Source organism: Procambarus clarkii, chromosome 38 (assembly GCF_040958095.1).
Source record: "Procambarus clarkii isolate CNS0578487 chromosome 38, FALCON_Pclarkii_2.0, whole genome shotgun sequence".
In the NCBI taxonomy this organism is placed as follows: domain Eukaryota; kingdom Metazoa; phylum Arthropoda; class Malacostraca; order Decapoda; family Cambaridae; genus Procambarus; species Procambarus clarkii.
Window position 1 is genome coordinate 11233901 of NC_091187.1, and position 23932 is coordinate 11257832.

At 44.9% G+C, this 23932-nt stretch overlaps 2 protein-coding genes across 2 annotated transcripts in view; one reads left to right on the forward strand and one right to left on the reverse strand.

Annotated features, from left to right (window-relative positions):
* LOC123771959 (unconventional myosin-XIX) overlaps positions 1–23932 on the reverse strand; it is a 235655-nt gene that overhangs the window by 85205 nt on the left and 126518 nt on the right. The gene's annotated exons all lie outside the window — the stretch shown is intronic.
* Positions 15018–15617, forward strand: LOC123772025 (zinc finger CCCH domain-containing protein 13-like). The gene has a single exon (XM_045764888.2). It carries the CDS (start codon positions 15018–15020, stop codon positions 15615–15617), a length of 600 nt encoding a protein of 199 aa, XP_045620844.2.

Below are 23932 nucleotides of genomic sequence, written 5' to 3' on the forward strand. Positions count from 1 at the left end.
TTAAGGGTCCTCTGATAGGTTAGGTGGGCAGGAAATTCTCATAAAGTTTCAAAACGGTATGAAAAACGTTAATGGAAAGAATCCTTTTCTAACCTTTCCGAGTAAGCCGGACGACTCAAACAGAAAACGGAACAGTACGTCACTTTTGTGAGTCGATTTCATTTCAAATTACGTCCAAATCTGGCCATAGTGAACATACGAGCCAAAAGTGACGTTATTTTTAAGAAAACGGGTTGGCCCAAGAGTGCCGGTACCGGCTAATATCCCTGGCTTCTCTCCTGGATTCGGATATGTTAGTCTAATCACTAAGTAACAATCGGGTGCTGACAGCATTTATGTTTTGTTAAGCAACAGGAGTTAACTCGGTGTTTCTCCTCCTCTCACTACCCTCTAACCCCCCCCCCTCTCTTCTCTCATGCATTCTCATTATCTCTCACCTTCTACTCCCTCTTCCTTTTTCAATTCTCCCAGTTGTTGTTGTTGTTTTAGATTTAGTTACTCAGAGTAAATGTTCATGTAGCACGGGCTATGGTGAGCCCGTAATTGAGTTCGGTTATTCGCGATAACCTTGTTACTGTGATATTTGGGTCAAAGTTTTGACTGGAGGTGGGGTTTCCTCCTTTTTCCCGGTTTATTTTTCGCTTCTGTTTTAGTGCACTGGTTTTAGTCTTGTTTTAATAACATTATCTTGGTGGCGGATGTAGGTGCAGAATGTTCACTAGTGAGTCCCATTCCTCAACGACTTTTCTAATCATTATAGCTTGAGCTACCTCATCCCTTTGTGTGTATTTTACCTCAATAAACTTATTTCAATTTCAATTTCTAATCATTCTCCAAGTTTATTCTGGTGAATAAAATAACCTAACACCCCACACAGGTCCTGTACAATGAGGAGAAAGTGGTCAGCCTGTATAACTATGCAGCACTTGCAAGGGCAACAAGGACAGGTGTATGGGAGTGAAGAAACTGTGTCTTATCACTTGCACCATGGAGATGATCGAGGATCGAACGCCGGTCTTGCAATGAGCAAACACGCAACAGTCTAACAAGACTCCGTAGTTGCTCTAAGGTAACTGGCTTCCTTTTTCTTATATACTTTGTTCCAGATTACTTGGACTGGTTGCTACAGCGGCGGGCTCGCTTCTTGCAGGTCGTCGTTCGAGCCCCGATAGTATAAGTGGTTGGTCCTCATATCACTTCCAACTGTTGTATATAATATTTATTTTAATAAAGAAATACGTTATTTGTACGTTACATAACTATTTAAACTCTTGAATATAATCAGAAAATGGAATTTCTTATCATTATTATATATATTTAATCTCCAAACGTTTTAACTGAGCTCAGATTTCAGAATCATTCGATAATTTCCATTGATATTATTCATCCTTTACCCTCAGTAAGTGAAAACTGAAACGCGTTATTCGAATTCAAAACCCCTTCTTTCACAAAGTTCCCGCCAGACCTGTGTATAAACGGAAGTGGACCTTCCTCCCAGCCGTTGTATATGGTATCTGAATCCTTTTAACAGCGCTGGAGCATCTCCAGGTTTACGTCCAGAAGTCCTGCACCGCCTTCAATCCTTCCCAACGATTCGCTTTTGTTCGACCTACCTTCCCTCTTGAGCCTTTGTGTAGATCCGGAGTTTTAGCCTCTTTTTTTTATGGTATTCTCTGCCTCTCTGTATGTTAATGATCGCCAGAACCCCTTTTCCGTGGGCCGCTGTAGACCAAGTGTCTGCCCCTTCAGAGGGGGGAAAGAGCTGCCGAATTCTAACCACCCTTTTTAACCCCTTAATTGTTTCGCTAAACTATAATTACACCAATTTTTCTATACTCAACAATATATTACAAATAACATTAACTTGTGCATAAAAGTAACACAAGATTTCCATCTATAACAGTAGCACAAAGCTTAAAATCAAATATAAAAAATGGGTCAAATTTGCCATTCAACGTTCCCTCAGTCTCAACCCTTTTAGGAAAAGAGGAGGGGTGTAGAGGCTCTCAATGGCACTCTACAGCATTTTTCGCTGAATGCCTTTTGTACATTCTCAGTAAACGATATTATCTGCGCCTTCAATTAGATCGTCATTACGAGCTGCGAGTCTCCTGAATATGTTTTGAAGCTCGCACCGTCCTTAAGTGTGTGGAAACAAAGTGGTATTAAAGCCTATTGGAGCGTATCGAGTATCGAGAAATCTGAAGGGATCATTTTTAGATTAATCTAATATATTATACATTTCTAAAACACATTTCTATTAGGTATATTTTTACTTAGATGGCGATAATTTGAATTGCCTCTCAACTGACAATATTTTTTCCTCGCCAGAGTGCAAATTAGGCTTTCGGTAAATACAGGTATCAAAAAAAACTTTTTTTTCATAGCCATGACGCCGCGAGAGATTCAATTCAACACTCATTTCTGATGTGCGCTCAGATGCGCTCCAGATACCTGGTGGTACGAGAACCACTCCAGTTACCGTAGATGGGTGCTAGAGATACCAGGAGAGGTAGAGAGGTACCAGGAGAGGTAGAGAGGTACCAGGAGAGGTAGAAGGGGGTACCAGGCGCCCAGGGAAGGGGGGGGGGGAGGGGATACCTGGCAGTCAGCTAACAGCTTCAATAGACAACAGGTGGCTGCCTTTGAGAGCTGGCAGGACATAAGGGACACAGGTTGTGTTACAGAGGTCTGGTGCGCGGTGGGGCCTGAGCAGGGCGGGAAGCGAGGAAAGATATAAAGCTTTCGTAAGCAGATACTCAAGTTCTTCGTTGCCAAGTTTTGCATACGCCGCTGATGTTATTGTCTAAGTGCTTCCTGTGAGAGGCTTATGGTTATTTATGCAAGATGTTTTCCATCTTCAACTGCTGGACTATCAACACCACAATAACTAAATCACTACCATAACGACCACCACAACCACTTCCCAAACCCAGGACAGTGAGAGCAAACTACCCAGCGACCTCAACAACACACACATATGGAGCCCGTAACAACAACAAAAAAACTGGAAAATGGTAGAAGTACTTATTTTCCAGAATCCGAGCACCAGTTTCCCGCCAAATTTTCAGGAAGGGTTGAGGACATTTTTTCCACCAATAACGGGTTGTGGCCACTTGTATCACTCTCCCTCCTCTCTCTCTCACACACCTCCTCCTTCCCTCCAATACCTCTACGCTCACACAAATACTCTATGGGAAAGGCGAAAAACTGCTCACTTTTTTGTAAAGAATTTATAATTTTTTAACGGATTTCGGTAAAAGGGTTCTAGAAGATTTTTCGCACGTAAAAAGGGTTTGAAGCAGATTCTAAAATATAAAAAAATTTACGGTAGATTATATATATATATATATATATATATATATATATATATATATATATATATATATATATATATATATATATATATATATGTCGTACCTAATAGCCAGAACGCACTTCTCAGCCTACTATTCAAGGCCCGATTTGCCTAATAAGCCAAGTTTTCATGAATTAATGTTTTTTCGTCTACCTAACCTACCTAACCTAACCTAACCTAGCTTTTTTTGGCTACCTAACCTAACCTTACCTATAAATATAGGTTAGGTTAGGTTAGGTAGGGTTGGTTAGGTTCGGTCATATATCTACGTTAATTTTAACTCCAATAAAAAAAATTGACCTCATACATAGAGAAAAGGGTTGCTTTATCATTTCATTAGAAAAAAATTATAGTATATTAATTCAGGAAAACTTGGCTTATTAGGCAAATCGGGCCTTGAATAGTAGGCTGAGAAGTGAGTTCTGGCTACTAGGTACGACATATATATATATATATATATATATATATATATATATATATATATATATATATATATATATATATATATATGTCGTACCTAATAGCCAGAACGCACTTCTCAGCCTACTATGCAAGGCCCAATTTGCCTAATAAGCCAAGTTTTCATGAATTAATATATTTTCTCTAATTTTTTGCTTATGAAATGATAAAGCTACCCATTTCATTATGTATGAGGTCAATTTTTTTTTATTGGAGTTAAAATTGACGTAGATATATGACCGAACCTAACCAACCCTACCTAACCTAACCTAACCTATCTTTATAGGTTAGGTTAGGTAGCCGAAAAAGTTAGGTTAGGTTAGGTAGGTTAGGTAGTCGAAAAACAATTCATGAAAACTTGGCTTATTAGGCAAATCGGGCCTTGCATAGTAGGCTGAGAAGTGCGTTCTGGCTACTAGGTACGACATATATATATATATATAATGTTTGTATTTCCAACTTACAGTTATAAGATAAACATGACACGATTATTGTATAATTTATGATACATAGGAATACAGAGGAAGGCATACAGTGATAATTCAGCCATGTAACTCTCGGCTAAATTATTGGTCTATTCCATAGGAACATAAATTGTATTCCACTGTTGTAATGTATGTTTGGCCCCACCACTCCTTGGCTCATTACATTATCTGATGTTAAGAGGACAATTATAAATGTAACAGTAGTTAACTGCTGTTACATTTATAATTGGTCTCTTATAATAATTATCCACTCACAGGATGAGTGGCGCTGCCCAATACTGTCACTATGGCGGTGTGTCCACTCACAGGATGAGTGGCGCTGCCCAATACTGTCACTATGGCGGTGTGTCCACTCACAGGATGAGTGGCGCTGCCCAATACTGTCACTATGGCGGTGTGTCCACTCACAGCATGAGTGACGCTGCCCAATACTGTCACTATGGCGGTGTGTCCACTCACAGGATGAGTGACGCTGCCCAATACTGTCACTATGGCGGTGTGTCCACTCACAGGATGAGTGGCCCTGCCCAATACTGTCACTATGGCGGTGTGTCCACTCACAGGATGGGTGGCGCTGCCCAATACTGTCACTATGGCGGTGTGTCCACTCACAGGATGAGTGGCGCTGCCCAATACTGTCACTATGGCGGTGTGTCCACTCACAGGATGAGTGGCGCTGCCCAATACTGTCACTATGGCGGTGTGTCCACTCACAGGATGAGTGGCGCTGCCCAATACTGTCACTATGGCGGTGTGTCCACTCACAGGATGAGTGGCGCTGCCCAATACTGTCACTATGGCGGTGTGTCCACTCACAGGATGAGTGGCGCTGCCCAATACTGTCACTATGGCGGTGTGTCCACTCACAGGATGAGTGGCGCTGCCCAATACTGTCACTATGGCGGTGTGTCCACTCACAGGATGAGTGGCGCTGCCCAATACTGTCACTATGGCGGTGTGTCCACTCACAGGATGAGTGGCGCTGCCCAATACTGTCACTATAGCGGTGTGTCCACTCACAGGATGAGTGGCGCTGCCCAATACTGTCACTATGGCGGTGTGTCCACTCACAGGATGAGTGGCGCTGCCCAATACTGTCACTATGGCGGTGTGTCCACTCACAGGATGAGTGGCGCTGCCCAATACTGTCACTATGGCGGTGTGTCCACTCACAGGATGAGTGGCGCTGCCCAATACTGTCACTATGGCGGTGTGTTCACTCACAGGATGAGTGACGCTGCCCAATACTGCCACTATGGCGGTGTGTCCACTCACAGGATGAGTGACGCTGCCCAATACTGTCACTATGGCGGTGTGTCCACTCACAGGATGAGTGGCGCTGCCCAATACTGTCACTATGGCGGTGTGTCCACTCACAGGATGAGTGGCGCTGCCCAATACTGTCACTATGGCGGTGTGTCCACTCACAGGATGAGTGGCGCTGTCCAATACTGTCACTATGGCGGTGTGTCCACTCACAGGATGAGTGACGCTGCCCAATACTGTCACTATGGCGGTGTGTCCACTCACAGCATGAGTGACGCTGCCCAATACTGTCACTATGGCGGTGTGTCCACTCACAGCATGAGTGACGCTGCCCAATACTGTCACTATGGCGGTGTGTTCACTCACAGGATGAGTGACACTGCCCAATACTGTCACTATGGCGGTGTGTCCACTCACAGGATGAGTGACACTGCCCAATACTGTCACTATGGCGGTGTGTCCACTCACAGGATGAGTGACACTGCCCAATACTGTCACTATGGCGGTGTGTCCATTCACAGGATGAGTGACGCTGCCCAATACTGTCACTATGGCGGTGTGTCCACTCACAGGATGAGTGACGCTGCCCAATACTGTCACTATGGCGGTGTGTCCACTCACAGGATGAGTGGCGCTGCCCAATAAACACAGTTCAATTTATAAACAGAAAGAGGAGCCTCTCATTCCACAAACCACTATAATATAGTCAGCAGAGAGATGAGAGAGTATAGACATGATAAAAAAAAACTTTGCATCACTTGGTTGTTTCAAGCTCAGGTCAGACACGCATATGAGCGATTTTTGATAGATATAAGCCTCGTATGGGCCTGTTGATCTATCGCCACCCCCCCATCAACACCCCCCCCCCTCATGTCTTAACGTGTATCTCATCATTATATCATAATTCTCTCTCATTCTCTTTCCTCTTCCTTCTCCTATCTCTTGATCTTTCTCAGCCTTCACGGTTCATTCATCTTCCTTCCCTCACACCATCATCCATCTCCCTCCATCTCTACCCAACCATCTCGACTCCCCCCTCCTCCCCGCCCCCCCCCTTCCTCCCCTCCCTATTCAAACCCTCCCGTTCCTCCCTATTCTTTATCCTCCTCCACTCCCCATTCCCTTTTTACACAAGAATATTTTTATCTTTTCATTTATCGGTCTATGGAATTCATTATCTCTTCCCTCCCCCCAAACCCACTTGTTTTAATATATCTTTCAATGCTAGTTCTCTCCATTCGCCACTACGTAAAAAAAGCAACGTTTCCCGACTTGAGAATGGTCCAGGAATCGACTTGAGAATGGTCCAGGACGGACCGAAACGTCGTCGTCCCTTCACCTTCTAGTGTGTGGTCTGGTCAACGTTTCCCTCACCCCCTAGCCACAAACGTACAAACCCAAGCAACCCACCTCACCTATTGAGGCCGGTGCATAGAAAACGTCTATATTACGGTGCATTCATTTGGACAAGTACGTCGCATTTGTTAACGTATTGGTCGATTCCGTTGCAAATACGACGTGTTAATTGAGAATCATTTTTAACCTGACACTTAAGTCCTTGTTCGGGTTACTGTGTAAAAATTATCCGGATATCCGTTATCCGGATACCGTGGTGATTATATCCGGATGACCCCAGAAGATACCCAAAGGAGAGACCCCAGATGGGACCCCAGAAGAGACCCCAAATGGGATCCCAGAAGACCCCAGTAGAACCCAGAAGACCCCAGGAGACCACAGAAGACCCCAGAAGACCCCAGGAAACCCCAGAAGAGACGACCCCAGACAAGCAGTCATACATGTCGAAAACGACAACTTTACACACCTGGAAGACCTCCATCCAATCCAATACCGGGTATTAGGAATTAAATACCCTCCCGCCCCCCCCCCCCCAACCACCACCACGGATAATCCAACTACGTGTGCTTATAAACGGCGTCCATTGTAACGTGTGAGGTGTCCATGGGGCTTATATAAACACGTGATCACCCCCTCGTCACGTGGTATACTAACTACCTGCCAGCCATTCTCCCTCTGGCACTAATCAATCATGAATATCTTCCGCAGATACTTCATATACACCAATAATCTTCCCCACCTGTCGTTTAACACACTAGTTAGTTGTTAATTACCTCGTTGAGCGTATGTAGTTTGTGTAAAACTCTACATATGGCAATAGCAATTCAATTTTTGCCCTTTTGCCACCATTTCAACGAGGTGGGATTTATGTGTGAGATTCCCTCAATAGCCGCTATTGTGCTCCGATCTTATTATTTTCTCCTTTTACGAATGGCTTTTTTGTCAATATTTTTTGTCGACATTCACTCGTATTTTCCCAACAATGGCGGCCTCTGCCCCCAGCAGTTTCCGAGAATTTGAAAACGGTGATATTTTACAACAAAATATTCATATACACAGATATATTTACCGTATAATAAAACCCCACTACTATTTGATCATTCTAAAACTACATATATAAAGTATAAATTCAAGATTACGATGATATTTTGTGATATAAATGCAGGAAAAAAAAGGAGTTTCCTGGCATCCCGCCACAATATGGAAGGCGACTCTCTTTTGTTATGGTCGCCGTGGGGTCAACACGTCTTATAATGGGATTTAATCTCTGACTTCCTGGTCTAGTTTCTCAAGTCACTTTCCTTATAGCTGCATTTCCGCTCCACGAAAAAAAAAAAAATTTCATCACACACAGAAATCAGAAATTCTTTTACCATATCGTAACTTACTCGATCATGGCAGCAAGTAGATTTTAAGTATATTTCACCATTTATTCAAAGTGATTATCATGTGTTTTTGTAAAGGGGGGAAAAAAACACTATTTTGTACAAATATTGGGATTTTGTTCAGTCAAAATTATGTGATTTTCTATTCGCTGGCAAATATAGCAGCCTACAGTTTTGAATTAGAGTAGCATTGATGAGATATTTTGCATTTCTAAAATATTTTGAAATATGATTGATAAAATTATCATGGCTGAAAATTAATGTATTAAGCATCATGATCGATAACGACAAAAACTTTCAAATTCAAATTATTTCATGTTACCGATTGTTAGGGAATTCTAAGTCTGAATTCTAATTTTAGGGAAGTCTGCACAGGGAATTCTAACCTTAAATTTTATGTAATTCTTATGAACACTTCGAGATGACAAAAGGCATAAAGACTCAAATTAGATCAAATTTGCCAAAATCTAAAATGATTAGGCCTTTAACTTGAGAGAATTTCGTATTAGTTTTCAATTATCCACTACAGGGACAGATCTTTTAAGACTTGTCTAGGCCACTCTTGCCAAAGACTAACCTTATGCAAGATGCAACCCACAACAGTCTATTAACTCTCAGGCTACCCATTTACTACTAACAAAACAAAAAAAAAAACGCCAAGTAATAGGAACGTTTTCAATCAATGATTCAAATCATTGAATGATTTCAATCAAATCATCTCAAGATAACGTGCCCAAACGGTTACACCATCGCCCGGAAACGGAGAATAACCGGCCAAAACAGACAGAAGCTATCGCACAGACGTTAAATAACTGTCGTAAAGTGACGGTCCTCACCGCTGGCATCATTCATGCGCGCGCACACAACAATATATTTAAAAAGAGTACCACTAGCCCGTCAGTGTGGCCAGCGAGGCTTGAACTCCAGTATGCAAATGTGCTGGAAGCCAGAGCAGAGACGATTGTGCCTCGTCACCTCTGCTAATGACGAGGACACGCCATTTCCACCCCCACCCCCCACCCCCCTTTCCACCCCACACAAAACCGTCAGTAGTTTCAAAGCGTTACACGACAAAGAGTGCTGGGAAGACGGGACACCACGAGCGTGGCTCTCATCCTGTAACTACACCTAAATAATTACATCTACAGGAGTTTGACCTAACTACAAAATTAATGAGCGTAGTTTAGACAGAGATGAGGACTGTAAAAGTTTTCAAGATGACTTAGATAAGTAGGAACGAGACATGTTTTCTAGATTTCAACACTCAAGGCGATAGGAATGGGGACAGGTGACAGGAAATTAAAAATTACAGGAAACTAAGCCTAGCCCCAGAGACCCATCACATAGTAGGATCATCTTCAACAATATTCAACACCTGTTCAAGTCACAACGTCCTTCAAGAAACTAAATAAAGAGACAATTAAATCGCTGCAGATCACTTACGTGAGACCAGTCTTATAGTATGCAGCCCCTTGAGGTATGGAGGGTATTAAGATTGACACAACTAGACCTGACGTCGCTAGAAAGGAGTATGGGAGCAGTGAACATAGAACACTGAACATAGAACACTGAACACAGAACATTGAACACAGAACAGTGAACACAGAACAGTGAACAGAGAACAGTGAACATAGAACACTGAACAGTGAACAGAGAACACTGAACATAGAACACTGCACATAGAACACAGAACAGTGAACAGAGAACACTGAACATAGAACACAGAACAGTGAACATAGAACACTGAACATAGAACAGTGAACAGAGAACAGTGAACATAAGCATGAGGCTACCAGCAGCATGGCACTAACACCACATAACGAAACAAACCAACAAACAATAAACTGACCTCCTGATGCGAGTCATAAAAAAGTTACCAACTTGTCAAGTGAAATAAATCAATAAAATATACAAATGAAAGGCAACAGTGTGATCAATATTACTCAATATTGATCTTGCTCACAGATCAATAGCATGGATCAGTAACTGGTGTGTGAAGTATCCATCCATGTCATCCTGTTCGAAACGTGTTCACGTTGAACATATTTCGCTTCATTTGTTTGTGAGACAACTTTTCACGTCGTAATCATGTCTAATTTTCTGTCCTCGTGTGTAGGTAACCGAAGTACGTAGTTAACCAAGTGTAGTTACAGGATGAGAGCTACGCTCGTGGTGTCCCGTCTTCCCAGCACTCTTTGTCGTACAACGCTTTCAAACCACCGACGGTTTTGGCAAATTATGCAAAAGTTACAGGTTAATTAACGTTTAAAACCAACACACGTGTCTAAATCTCATCCAGGTCGGCGTTCAATTCCCGACCGTCCACAAGTGGTTGGGCACCATTCCTTTCCCCCCGTCCCATCCCAAATCCTTATCCTGACCCCTTCCCAGTGCTATATAGTCGTAATGGCTTGGTGCTTTCCCCTGATAGTCCCCCCCCCCCCCCCCGCATGGATTGTTGGCGTGGTTGCCATGGAGACAGCGTCTCCTTGTTCACAATAGCCGCGTTGTAGTTCGGCTATTTGGACCAGCAATTTAGCAAGTCGCTTAATTACGCGTCGCCTCGCTAAAGTCTTGATTAACCGAGGTGTCTCAGATGGCATCGTTAGGGACCTCGTCAACACGCAGTTTGGGCCCTTTTTTATTATTGTCGTTAGGGTCATAATACCTCGTCTGTGATTAACGAGGCTTCAAGTCAATTTTTTGGGGGGTTAAACTTAACGATTATATCCTTTTATTAAAATGAAATCTAAATTGTATTTATTGTATTAATTTGTAACTTTATACAGTCAGTAAATCATTGGTTGGAGAGATTTGTGATTCCGATTGTGTATGTGGGTGTCAACTTGAACTGAAAAACTCATGCACAATGCCCACAGAAAATGCCCTAACAAGCCCACAGAAAATGCCCTAACAACCCCACAGAAAATGCCCTAACAACCCCACAGAAAATGCCCTAACAACCCCACAGAAAATGCCCTAACAACCCCACAGAAAATGCCCTAACAACCCCACAGAAAATGCCCTAACAACCCCACAAAAATGCCCTAACAAGCCCACAGAAAATGCTAACAAGCCCACAGAAAATGCCCTAACAAGCCCACAGAAAATGCTAACAAGCCCACAGAAAATGCTCTAATAAGCCCACAGAAAATGCCCTAACAAGCCCACAGAAAATGCCCTAACAAGCCCACAGAAAATGCCCTAACAACCCCACAGAAAATGCCCTAACAAGCCCACAGAAAATGCCCTAACATCCCCACAGAAAATGCCCTAACATCCCCACAAAAATGCCCTAACAACCCCACAGAAAATGCCCTAACAACCCCACAGAAAATGCCCTAACAAGCCCACAGAAAATGCCCTAACAACCCCACAGAAAATGCCCTAACAAGCCCACAGAAAATGCCCTAACATCCCCACAGAAAATGCCCTAACATCCCCACAAAAATGCCCTAACAACCCCACAAAAATGCCCTAACAACCCCACAGAAAATGCCCTAACAACCCCACAAAAATGCCCTAACAACCCCACTGAAAATGCCCCTAACAACCTCACTGAAAATGCCCCTAACAACCACACTTAAAATGCCCTAACAAGCCCACAGAAAATGCCCTAACAAGCCCACAGAAAATGCCCTAACAAGCCCACAGAAAATGCCCTAACATCCCCACAAAAATGCCCTAACAAGCCCACAGAAAATGCCCTGACAACTTCACTGAAAATGCCCCTAACAACCACACTTAAAATGCCCTAACAAGCCCACAGAAGACCTCGACCCTGGGTCATCCAAGCGAGGGTCGACATTGAAACAGCTTCCGCCATTGGTCATCACTGTTAATTAACCTTTGACCTGACCTGAGCCAGGCGCTGTGAACGTTAGTGATGATCGAGGTGACCTCATCTCCCAGATGCTGTTAACCCCACCGTCGAAGTGGTTGGGCACCATTCCTTTCCTCTCGTCCCATCCCAAATCCTTATCCTGACCCCTTCCCAGTGCTATATAGTCGCAATGGCTTGGCGCTTTCCCTGATAGTTCCCTTCATTCCCCTGGGGGCCAGATTCACGAAGCAGTTACGCAAGCACTTACGAACGTGTACATCTTTACTCAATCTTTGACGGCTGTGGTTACATTTTTAAACAGTTTACAAGCATGAAAACTTGCCAATCAACTGTTGTTATTGTTATAAACAGCCTCCTGGTGCTTCGGAGCTCATTAACTGTTTAATAATTGTAAACAAAACCGCCAAAGATTGAGAAAAGATGTACAGGTTCGTAAATACTTGCGTAACTACTTAGTGAATCTGGCCCCAGCAGACCTGTCCTCTCGACCTAATGCACCGTGATTTTAACGCTGTCGATCACATTGTCACAGGATTTTTGTGATACATTAAAACCACCGTAATGTTGACGTTTTATAGGACTAATGAGTATTGGCTTCGATAGGCTAGGTGGGTGGCTTGGGTTCGTACGTGTGTCATTGGGCAGAAGCGCTTCAAATTTTGCGCATGTCAAATGGCGAGTTACCGTACCCTTGTATGTATGTATGTATGTATGTATGTATGTATGTATTTATGTATCAATGTTCATCAATGTTCAAATTGATGAATGCGTCTGTGGGGTCGACTGCTGGATGGAATGGACTTGGCCTGAGGAAGGACTGGTCAAAATCTTTCCCTCACTGTCCACATCAACCACCAGCTCACTCCCAAAGACCACTTTGAACATGCAATATCACATGACTGTCCACTTAAGACAGGTTTACACAGAGACATCCTCGCTTCTTGCAAGATCAGCGTTCAATCCCCGATGGTGGAAGGAGGCTGCGTTCCATCCAGTCCACTCGCATTTTCGCACGCGATCAACCAATCCATTTAAATTGCAACATATTTACTAACAAATAAAACCCCACAATAGTGACGTTTTCTATTTTATAACCTCGATAGGCTAAGGGTGGAGCGTGGATTGCTAGGTTAGATTTAACCTAACCAACCCATTCATCAAAGCTATCGTTTCTGAATAAGCAAAACAGATGCATTTTGTTACGAAACAATTCGAAACTGAAGTATTATCACTGGGTTAGAAAACATGAATAGATCCACCCCGTAAGAGATAATCAGCTGAACAATGGTTAATCGTTAGGCGATTGATTGATAGAGATTAAGCCACCCAAGAGGTGGCACGGGCATGAATAGCCCGTAAAATCGTTAGGTTTTGCAAGAATATATATATCAAGTTCAACTATGTTTATTGAGACAAGAAAGAAATACATATCAAAGGGATAGAGTTGCTTAGGCTATTTCTCCCCCCCCCCCCTCCCCCCCAACCAATATATATATATATCCCAGCGGGGTCTTTGAGCTGTTACGGGAGACATCTCCCGTCACGCAGGGTGCAGTTGCGCCTCCACAGATCTCCAGTATCATCTTTTGATACTGGTAATGGCTCAAAAGGGCCACCACTTACGGGCTATTCATGCCCGTGCCACCTCTTGGGTGGCTTAATCTTCTTCAATCAATCAATCAATCTTTGAGCTGTTACGGGCTCACCATAGCCCGTGCTACATGGACACCGTTCTGAGTAGCTAATTCTGAAACAACAACAACTTTGAGCTGTTCCTTAACTGTTGTGGGGTTGCCACTCACCTGCACTGTCCTTGGTGGTTATCTTGAGGTTATCTTGAGATGATTTCGGGGCTTTACTGTCCCCGCGGCCCGGTCCTCGACCAGGCCTCCACCCCCAGGAAGCAGCCCGTGACAGCTGACTAACTCCAACGTACTTATTTACTGCTAGGTAATAGGAGCATCAGGGTGAAAGAAACTCTGCCCATCGTTTCTCGCCGGCGCCCGGGATCGAACCCGGGACCACAGGATCACGTATCTAGTGTTATGTCCGCTCAGCCACCGGCTCCCTGGTGTTGTCTATAGTGACCGACTAGTGTCGGTCTCGTGAGTGTGACGGAGAATGAGAGAGTGAGGGAGAATGAGAGAGAATGAGGGAGAATGGGAGAGAGAGTGAGGGAGAATGGGAGAGAATGAGGGAGAATGGGAGAGAGAATGAGGGAGAATGAGGGAGAATGAGAGAGAGAATGAGGGAGAATGAGAGAGAGAATGAGGGAGAATGGGAGAGAGAGTGAGAGAGAATGAGGGAGAATGGGAGGGAGAATGAGAGAGAGAATGGGAGGGAGAATGAGAGAGAGAATGAGGGAGAATGGGAGAGAGGATGAGGGAGAATGGGAGAGAGAATGAGGGAGAATGGGAGAGAGAATGAGGGAGAATGGGAGAGAGAATGAGGGAGAATGGGAGAGAGAATGAGGGAGAATGGGAGGGAGAATGAGGGAGAATGGGAGAGAGAATGAGGGAGAATGAGAGAGAGAATGAGGGAGAATGGGAGAGAGAATGAGGGAGAATGGGAGAGAGAGTGAGGGAGAATGAGAGAGAATGAGGGAGAATGAGAGAGAGAGTGAGGGAGAATGAGAGAGAGAATGAGGGAGAATGGGAGAGAGAATGAGGGAGAATGGGAGAGAGAATGAGGGAGAATGGGAGAGAGAATGAGGGAGAATGGGAGAGAGAATGAGGGAGAATGGGAGAGAGAATGACGGAGAATGGGAGAGAGAATGACGGAGAATGAGAGAGAGAATGAGGGAGAATGAGAGAGAATCAGAGAGCGAAAGACAGATAGACACACATGTGTTACAGCCCCGTGACATGTACCAGCCCCGTGACATGTACCAGCCCCGTGACATGTACCAGCCCCGTGACATGTACCAGCCCCGTGACATGTACCAGCCCCGTGACATGTACCAGCCCCGTGACATGTACCAGCCCCGTGACATGTACCAGGCCCGTGACATGTACCAGCCCCGTGACATGTACCAGCCCCGTGACATGTACCAGCCCCGTGACATGTACCAGCCCCGTGACATGTACCAGCCCCGTGACATGTACCAGCCCCGTGACATGTACCAGGCCCGTGACATGTACCAGCCCCGTGACATGTACCAGCCCCGTGACATGTACCAGCCCCGTGACATGTACCAGCCCCGTGACATGTACCAGCCCCGTGACATGTACCAGCCCCGTGACATGTACCAGCCCCGTGACATGTACCAGCCCCGTGACATGTACCAGCCCCGTGACATGTACCAGCCCCGTGACATGTACCAGGCCCGTGACATGTACCAGCCCCGTGACATGTACCAGCCCCGTGACATGTACCAGCCCCGTGACATGTACCAGCCCCGTGACATGTACCAGCCCCGTGACATGTACCAGCCCCGTTACCGTGACACACATCCTAAAATATAACACCCAAGAGACAGAAATATAACCTAACCATGTCGTTCCACACAGCAACTTCAGCTGCGAATTAACTACTTGTACCATTATAAACGCCCAGGACCTCAAATTGGGCCGACAGACACCCTCCACGATCCCACTGGTACAAGAAACCATGAGCATGTTTGAGACATTAAAAATACCCGTCTGAATCCTTGTATGTGTGGAACGCCTCTGGTGAGAGTAATTAGTAGAGTGGTGCCAAGTACATGCTGTGGGAGGTGCCATATTGACCCTGAGTGACCTCAGACCTAACTGCCACTTTAAGGGGGTTAATCTTGAGTGGCAGTTGGTTTCCTTGTGGTGATTAAGACTCCTTGATGGGCCTCAAACCAAGTGGGTATTTAAAGGGTTATGTCTCTATAACAGTCTACCTTTAAATTGGTTAATTTAGCCTTATACTGCTTGTCTTAATTTGTTGTGTATATGTCTGTGTGCGATATAAGGTTCATTTTTGTTCATTTTTGTTCATTTTTGTTCGTTTTACGTTATTAGGTTTGTTGTTTTTTCTTATGAGAGAACATACACCCTACAGCCTCACCTCACACACCAACACACACACGCTACACCCGCACCTCACACACACCAACACACACACGCTACACCCGCACCTCACACACCAACACACACACGCTACACCCGCACCTCACACACCAACACACACACGCTACACCCGCACCTCACACACCAACACACACACGCTACACCCGCACCTCACACACACCAACACACACACGCTACACCCGCACCTCACACACCAACACACACACGCTACACCCGCACCTCACACACACCAACACACACACGCTACACCCGCACCTCACACACCAACACACACACGCTACACCCGCACCTCACACACCAACACACACACGCTACACCCGCACCACACACACACCAACACACACACGCTACACCCGCACCTCACACACACCAACACACACACGCTACACCCGCACCTCACACACACACACACACACACCAACATATGTTAGGAAGTTTTCTTTTAGCGTGAGAGTAGTGGGAAAATGGAATGCACTTCAGGAACAGGATGTGGAAGCAAATACTATTCATAATTTTAAAACCAGGTATGATAGGGAAATGGGACCGGAGTCATTGCTGTAAACAACCGATGCTCGAAAGGTGGGATCCAAGAGTCAATGCTCGATCCTGCAGACACAACTAGGTGAGTATAACTAGGTGAGTACACACGCTACACCCTCACCACACACACCAACACACACACACACTCTACACCTGCACCACACACACTCTACACCTGCACCACACACACACCACACCTGCACCACACACACCACACCTGCACCACACACACACACCACACCTGCACTACACACACCAACACACACACCAACCACACCTGCACCACACACACCACACCTGCACCACACACACCAACAAGGCGTCTCACAGCGAACACAAGAGAGATCATGAATGTAAACAAAGCTATCTGCTACTTGGGTAGGAAGCTCCCTCATGTTGCTGATTAGAAGACTGGCCAATCACGGCTGCTTATACGGCCGTTCGATTGCCAGGTCGGCCTGGCTACCGAGCTGGTGATAACCATCGCTCCAGGTCTCCTGTGGAGGTCGAACGCGGAACGCATTGTACCGGAAACAGCATTCATCATTTGCACACAAGAACCATCAAAATGCAAAACAAAAGCGGATACAATGAGATGCTGAACTTAACCTAAAGGAAAAATACACAACTGATCGGTGAGTTGCGTGAGATCTGATCAGTGAGTTGCGTGAGATCTGATCACTAGTGAACCAAAACCCATCAACGTCACGGATCCGATCAAGCGAACATCGCTACCGCTCAACAAGATCCCCAGCCGATCACGGACCCCAAAACATCGCCGATCGGAGAGGTACAGGGCCTGATCCAGAAGATAATAATCAAAAGAATGCTGTTGATAATCCCAAGGGTTGATTAAAACTCGGCTGTGGTCTGCTTGTTATGCAATTGGCGGTCTCGGAGGCATGCCAAGTCTGAATTAAGACGAGAAACTCTAGCCAACTGCCTGCGATATTTTATTCAACGTTTTCTTTCGAAGGACGCGAAATAATCTTTTTAACGCAAGGGAGACTATGATAACTCTCTCGATGTTGAGATAGGGAGGAAACACAGCCTTCTGGGCCCCCCATGAGTGTGGGCCCTCTCGCTGCGAATGAGAAATTGCAACTATTGAAGTGACTGTCTTTGTTATTGGCGGTTGATAACTGCGATAGCTCCCCCGCTTGAGCGGTGGTGAAGTCGGCGGGATTATTCACTGAGGGAGGTGAATTAATCCCCACCAACCTCCTCCTGCTCCTCCTGCCTCGTCCCGGAGTTTATCTGCACTATCATGCTCAGGTCGGAAAATAATAAATAACTACTTATAAGAAACCGCGGACTTTGTACCCCTAGCCGTGATTTATACAATATTTAGCGAAGATCTTGCAACAGGCTCCACCTCTCGTCTCTCGCTCAACCAATCGGAGCGCGAGCAGCTAATTGGATCCGCCCAATCAGCATCCCGCCTGGTGTTGCCAAGCATTTGCATCCGATAATTAGCTAATGTATGTGAATAAAATCCAACGAATGGCGTCAATTGGAAGCTGAGTGTCTGTTCCTTAGCGTCACTGGTAGCCGAGCTCTATGATGCTGCAACAGAATGACCGCGAGTCGTGTTCCACGGGCACCAGAAAAAGCAATGAAAATGGTTGAATATTGCGTGAAATCCCAGACAGGAGAATTTTTTTCGGTTCATCGCTATCGCACAAGTTCCAATATAATGGAACCGGGTTATGGCGGCGAACGGCCGTGGCGACACAGGCATCACCGGAGCGGCCAACGCCCCGCCCAGGACCCTTAATTCCTAAACAACTACTCAAAAACGCATTCACACTACACCAAAATCCTATCAAAACCAACCTAGACGCAGTAGTCAGTGACACATAGGGAGAAAAACCCGAACACGCGGATTAAGCACCATACAAAAATATAGAAAATAAAAAGAGGGAAAATGCTTAGCATTTTTGGCAACAATGATGGCCGTGTGTCTAGGGGGTAAGAATGACCTGCATGGACACAGCTTCACACAGCTTCAGGTGTTCGCTCACACCACACGCATTTGGCCTCTCTTGAGCACGCAGTATGGTTCCACATTGTTGTTGTTCTTGTTCCTTTTGCACCGATTCATATAGGACTGTCATATATGGCCGGGAATATATATATGGCCGAGAATATATATATGGCCAGGAAGGATATATGGCCGGGAGGGGGAGGTTGTGTGTGTCAGGTGAGACGGGGTTGGAACAGGTTTTACTCGTGTTTTGTTTGTGTAAATAAAAGCAACTATCAGGAGAAAGCACCAAGTCATTATATGCTTGGAGTTAAATGAAGAAAAGCTTAGAGTTTGTTTTTTTTTGGTGGTGGGGGGGGGGTGGGGGGGGGCTTTGCTAGCGATTTTTATTTTATTTTATTTTTACTCTAGTACTGAATTTTTTTTTTAATTGGCTCAGATGGCGAAGGGGCTTTTTCGTTCTGCCATTTTGGGCTTTCTTTTTAAAGCTATGCAGTTTTTTTTTTTTTTGCTTTTTGTGTTTTTTGCTCCGCTTGTGGAGGAGTACTTGTGTAATTGTACTTGCAGGGGACGAACTACAGTTCTGGGTCCCGCCTCTCGACTCTTAATCGACTTGTGTATAGAATCCAGAGTCTACTGAGCTCTGTCACATCTACATTTGATACTGCCTAGGCATTTTTGTCTGTTCTTGTCTACCATGTCCATTCCCCGGAGTATTTTGTGTGTGGTGATCATGTCTCACCTGTTTCTTCTCCAAGTGATGTTAGGTTTAACACCTGTCGTCTTTCCTCGTAGCTCATACCTTTCAGCTCTGGGTCCAGTCTAGTGGCATACCTCTGAAAATCTCAATCTTCGTTCAAATTCAAGTAACATTAACATATAGTGTGTTAGTAACATTATATATATATATATATATATATATATATATATATATATATATATATATATATATATATATATATATATATATATATATATATATATAATATAATATATAATATATATATATATATATATAATATATATATATATATATATAATATATATATATATATATATATATATATATATTATATATATATATATATTGAACGTGAAGCACACGTTCAAACACACGCACACAAACAAGTACACATACACACACACACACACATACACACACACACATACACACACACACACATACACACACACACACACACACACACACACACACACACACACACACACACACACATACACACCCACACGCAAGACTTGCCATGCACAAGCACAGGCACACGCCTTAAAGCATCAGTAATCACCAGCGCACGCGCGTGCACGCAACACAACTACATAACCACAGGCCGGGACTCAACCACCCACTTGCGAAACCTCTACATCTTTCCTCAATCATGGCGTCTTTGTTTACATTCATTAAACAGTTTATGAGCTCCGAAGCACTACGAAATAGTTTATTTACAATAACAACTTTGGGCTGTGCAGTTTCCCAGCTTGTAAATTGTTTAATGGCGGCCTTGTTTACATATATTATTGTTCAAGGGTATACAGCTTTCGTAAATTTCGTAAATCCAGTAATTCTCCATCCTGTCCTCCCACCTAATACGTCACATTCTTAACGTATTAGCACAAATTAAAACACCGAAATATTGACGTCCTCAATACCTTGGCCTTGACAGGTTAGGTGATTGGGTTAACACGTTTCTGGTAAGGAAAGACCTTGGCATTTCTGACGTGGTGTCTTGACAGGTGTGCAGATACATGTGACTGACAGGTGTACACAGACAGGTTTGACAGGACACTCCGTCTTGACTGCTGTCAAGGAGGCGAAGGTAACGCTCTTCAGGCCAACGAATAAAGGAAATCGAACGTGTCTACTACTGAAATTCGAACGTTCCTACGAATAACGGAACGTTCCGAGAGTTTTAACGACTGAACCACAGGGAGCAGTAACTACCTGACGGGTATAACCATTCTACATGGGGAAGGCACATGTGTGCTCTGCCCCCTTCCCCACATACACACACACACACCTTAACCCGTGAACTGCACTAACCCACAAACAAAAAAAATAGCTTGAATATTTCCTATGCAGACCTTGGTGCTTTCCCCTGGAGGACGCTGCTCTTACGGACTCACTCACACACTCACTCACTCACACACACACACACACACACACACACACACACACACACACACACACAGGTGACACAGATTAAGCAAGAAAGAGAGGGCTGGGCGGACTGCATTTTCTTGGATTGTCGGAAAGCCTTTGACACAGTACCGCATAAGAGGCTGGTACATAAGCTGGAGAGACAGGCAGGTGTAGCTGGTAAGGTGCTCCAGTGGATAAGGGAGTATCTAAGCAATAGGAAGCAGAGAGTTACGGTGAGGGGTGAGACCCCCGATTGGCGTGAAGTCACCAATGGAGTCCCACAGGGCTCTGTACTCGGTCCTATCTTGTTTCTGATATATGTAAATGATCTCCCGGAGGGTATCGATTCATTTCTCTCAATGTTTGCGGACGATGCTAAAATTATGAGAAGGATTAAAACAGAAGAGGACTGTTTGAGGCTTCAAGAAGACCTAGACAAGCTGAAGGAATGGTCGAGCAAATGGTTGTTAGAGTTTAACCCAACCAAATGTAATGTAATGAAGATAGGTGTAGGGAGCAGGAGGCCAGATACAAGGTATCATCTGGGAGAGGAAATTCTTCAGGAGTCAGAGAAGGAAAAAGACTTGGGGGTTGATATCACGCCAGACCTGTCTCCTGCAGCACATATCAAGCGGATAACATCAGCGGCATATGCCAGGCTGGCCAACATACGAACGGCATTCAGAAACTTGTGTAAAGAATCATTCAGAACTTTGTATACCACATATGTCAGGCCAATCCTGGAGTATGCAGCCCCAGCATGGAGTCCATATCTAGTCAAGGATAAGACTAAACTGGAAAAGGTTCAAAGGTTTGCCACCAGACTAGTACCCGAGCTGAGAGGTATGAGCTACGAGGAGAGACTACGGGAATTAAACCTCACTTCGCTGGAAGACAGAAGAGTTAGGGGGGACATGATCACCACATTCAAGATTCTGAAGGGGATTGATAGGGTAGATAAAGACAGTCTATTTAACACAAGGGGAACACGCACAAGGGGACACAGGTGGAAACTGAGTGCCCAAATGAGCCACAGAGATATTAGAAAGAACTTTTTTAGTGTCAGAGTGGTTGACAAATGGAATGCATTAGGGGGTGATGTGGTGGAGGCTGACTCCATACACAGTTTCAAGTGTAGATATGACAGAGCCCGATAGGCTCAGGAATCTGTACACCTGTTGATTGACGGTTGAGAGGCGGGACCAAAGAGCCAGAGCTCAACCCCCGCAAACACAACTAGGTGAGTACAACTAGGTGAGTACACACACGCGCGCGCGCACACGGAGTGTCTCACCCGTATGGCCCTTGACGCCTGGGGCAACTGAGACCTTGAGTACCGTCCATGTATACAGATTACGTAATGAAGGTGACAACGATATCAACTTGTACCAGGAGGATAGTGAAAGTGACCAATAATCCGTTATCCAGTGAGGTTCAGTTATGAAAGCGACGAAGATGCCTTGGATCATCGTGTATCCCTAAAATGAAGAGAAATTTAAAGCATCTTTAACCTCGAACTGTCTTAGATACCTCAAGGAACTTATTTTCTTTAAACACTAATTGCACATTCTCTATAATCAGACGAGGAACGCAAATACTGAGGGGTTAAATGCTTCACATCTATAATCCAATCGACCAAACATGCGAATTAAATGTTCGGATTATGGGGTAACCGGCATCACTTGATCCGGCTTGAAGGACCACCATATAGAGCCACGGACACACTTCCTAAATCTCTCCGGAGAATGATAGCACTAAGGACTCGAACTCCCGCGGCGACCCCGGTGTGTGGAATTACCTTGGCGGGACATGGCCGGTGAAAGATGAGGATCGTCAGGAGCCTGCAGGGGCAGGTCTGTCGCTACGATGGTCCGGGAATCGAGGCGCCTCTGCCTAGCTTCGTTGGGCATTTGATTCTAGCGGCGACAGAGGTATGGTCAAGTTAGGTACGACCCCCGTCCGCACCCACGACCTCCCCCCTCCCCGCCCGCACCCACGATCCCCCCCCCTCCCACCCCTCCTCCTCCCCCCCCCCTCCCCTCCCCCCCAAAAAAAGAATTATTACACCCAAAAACAGACCCACAAATCTCTTAAGGGGGGGGAAAAGTTAAATAAATCTTATTGAACTCGGACCAATTGAAGAACCGTCCAGTCTCGGACCATAATTCGGTCGTATGTATGCTGCTCAGACTTGGATATAAACCGTTTGCCAGTCTTGTGTTGTTCTGGGGGGGGGGGTGTTCGGGAGGATTGGGGGATGGGGGGGATGGTTGCAGGGCGGGTTTATCCTTCATCCTCGTCATCCTGGCTGGGGGGGGGGGGGCCTGCAAAGTGGATATCCTTAATCCAATATTCATCTCAGCTGAGATCCAGCAAAGTGGGGGCTTATCCTGTATCCTAGCCAGGGACCAACAGAGGTCCCTGTTTTTGTCTTAGTCCAGAAAAAAAATCAGAAAATACAATTGACAATTTACTATAAAACCAAAAAAAAGTCCAACCTACTCATGAAGAACTCTCCAGACACCAAACAGAACGTCTTGAAGGAAACCAAAATCGTCTATGCCTTCACATGCCCACTTGGGGACTGTAAGCCCCAAAGAACTCAGTATATAGGCAAGACAACAACGTCTCTTTCCAGGCTACTAACAATGCATAAGCAACAGGGGTCCATCAAGGAACATATAATCTCTTCTCACAACCAGACCATCGCCAGAGAAATCTTAAACACAGAAATCATCAATAGATAGAGCGATAGCAGGCGGCTTGACATCAGCGAGGCACTACACATCAAAAAGTCAACACCAGCAATCAACAGTCAATTAATGTACAACTATATTCTACCCACTTCAAGACTTCGAACCAATATAGAGGCATCAAGAGGAAGTGTTGATGCTATGGACCAATAGGCCTTCTGCAGTTACTTTCATCCTTATGTTTTAATACCCATTGGTTCCTGTTCTGTCTTGTGTAAATGTCAATCACCTCACCCAAATGCGAGTATAAGTATGGATGTGGGTTTACAGGTTACAGTTGTGTGTG

Coding starts and splice junctions, on each gene's coding strand:
- LOC123772025 (XM_045764888.2), top strand. CDS start 15,018: ATGTACCAGCCCCGTGACATGTACCAGCCCCGTGACATGTACCAGCCC.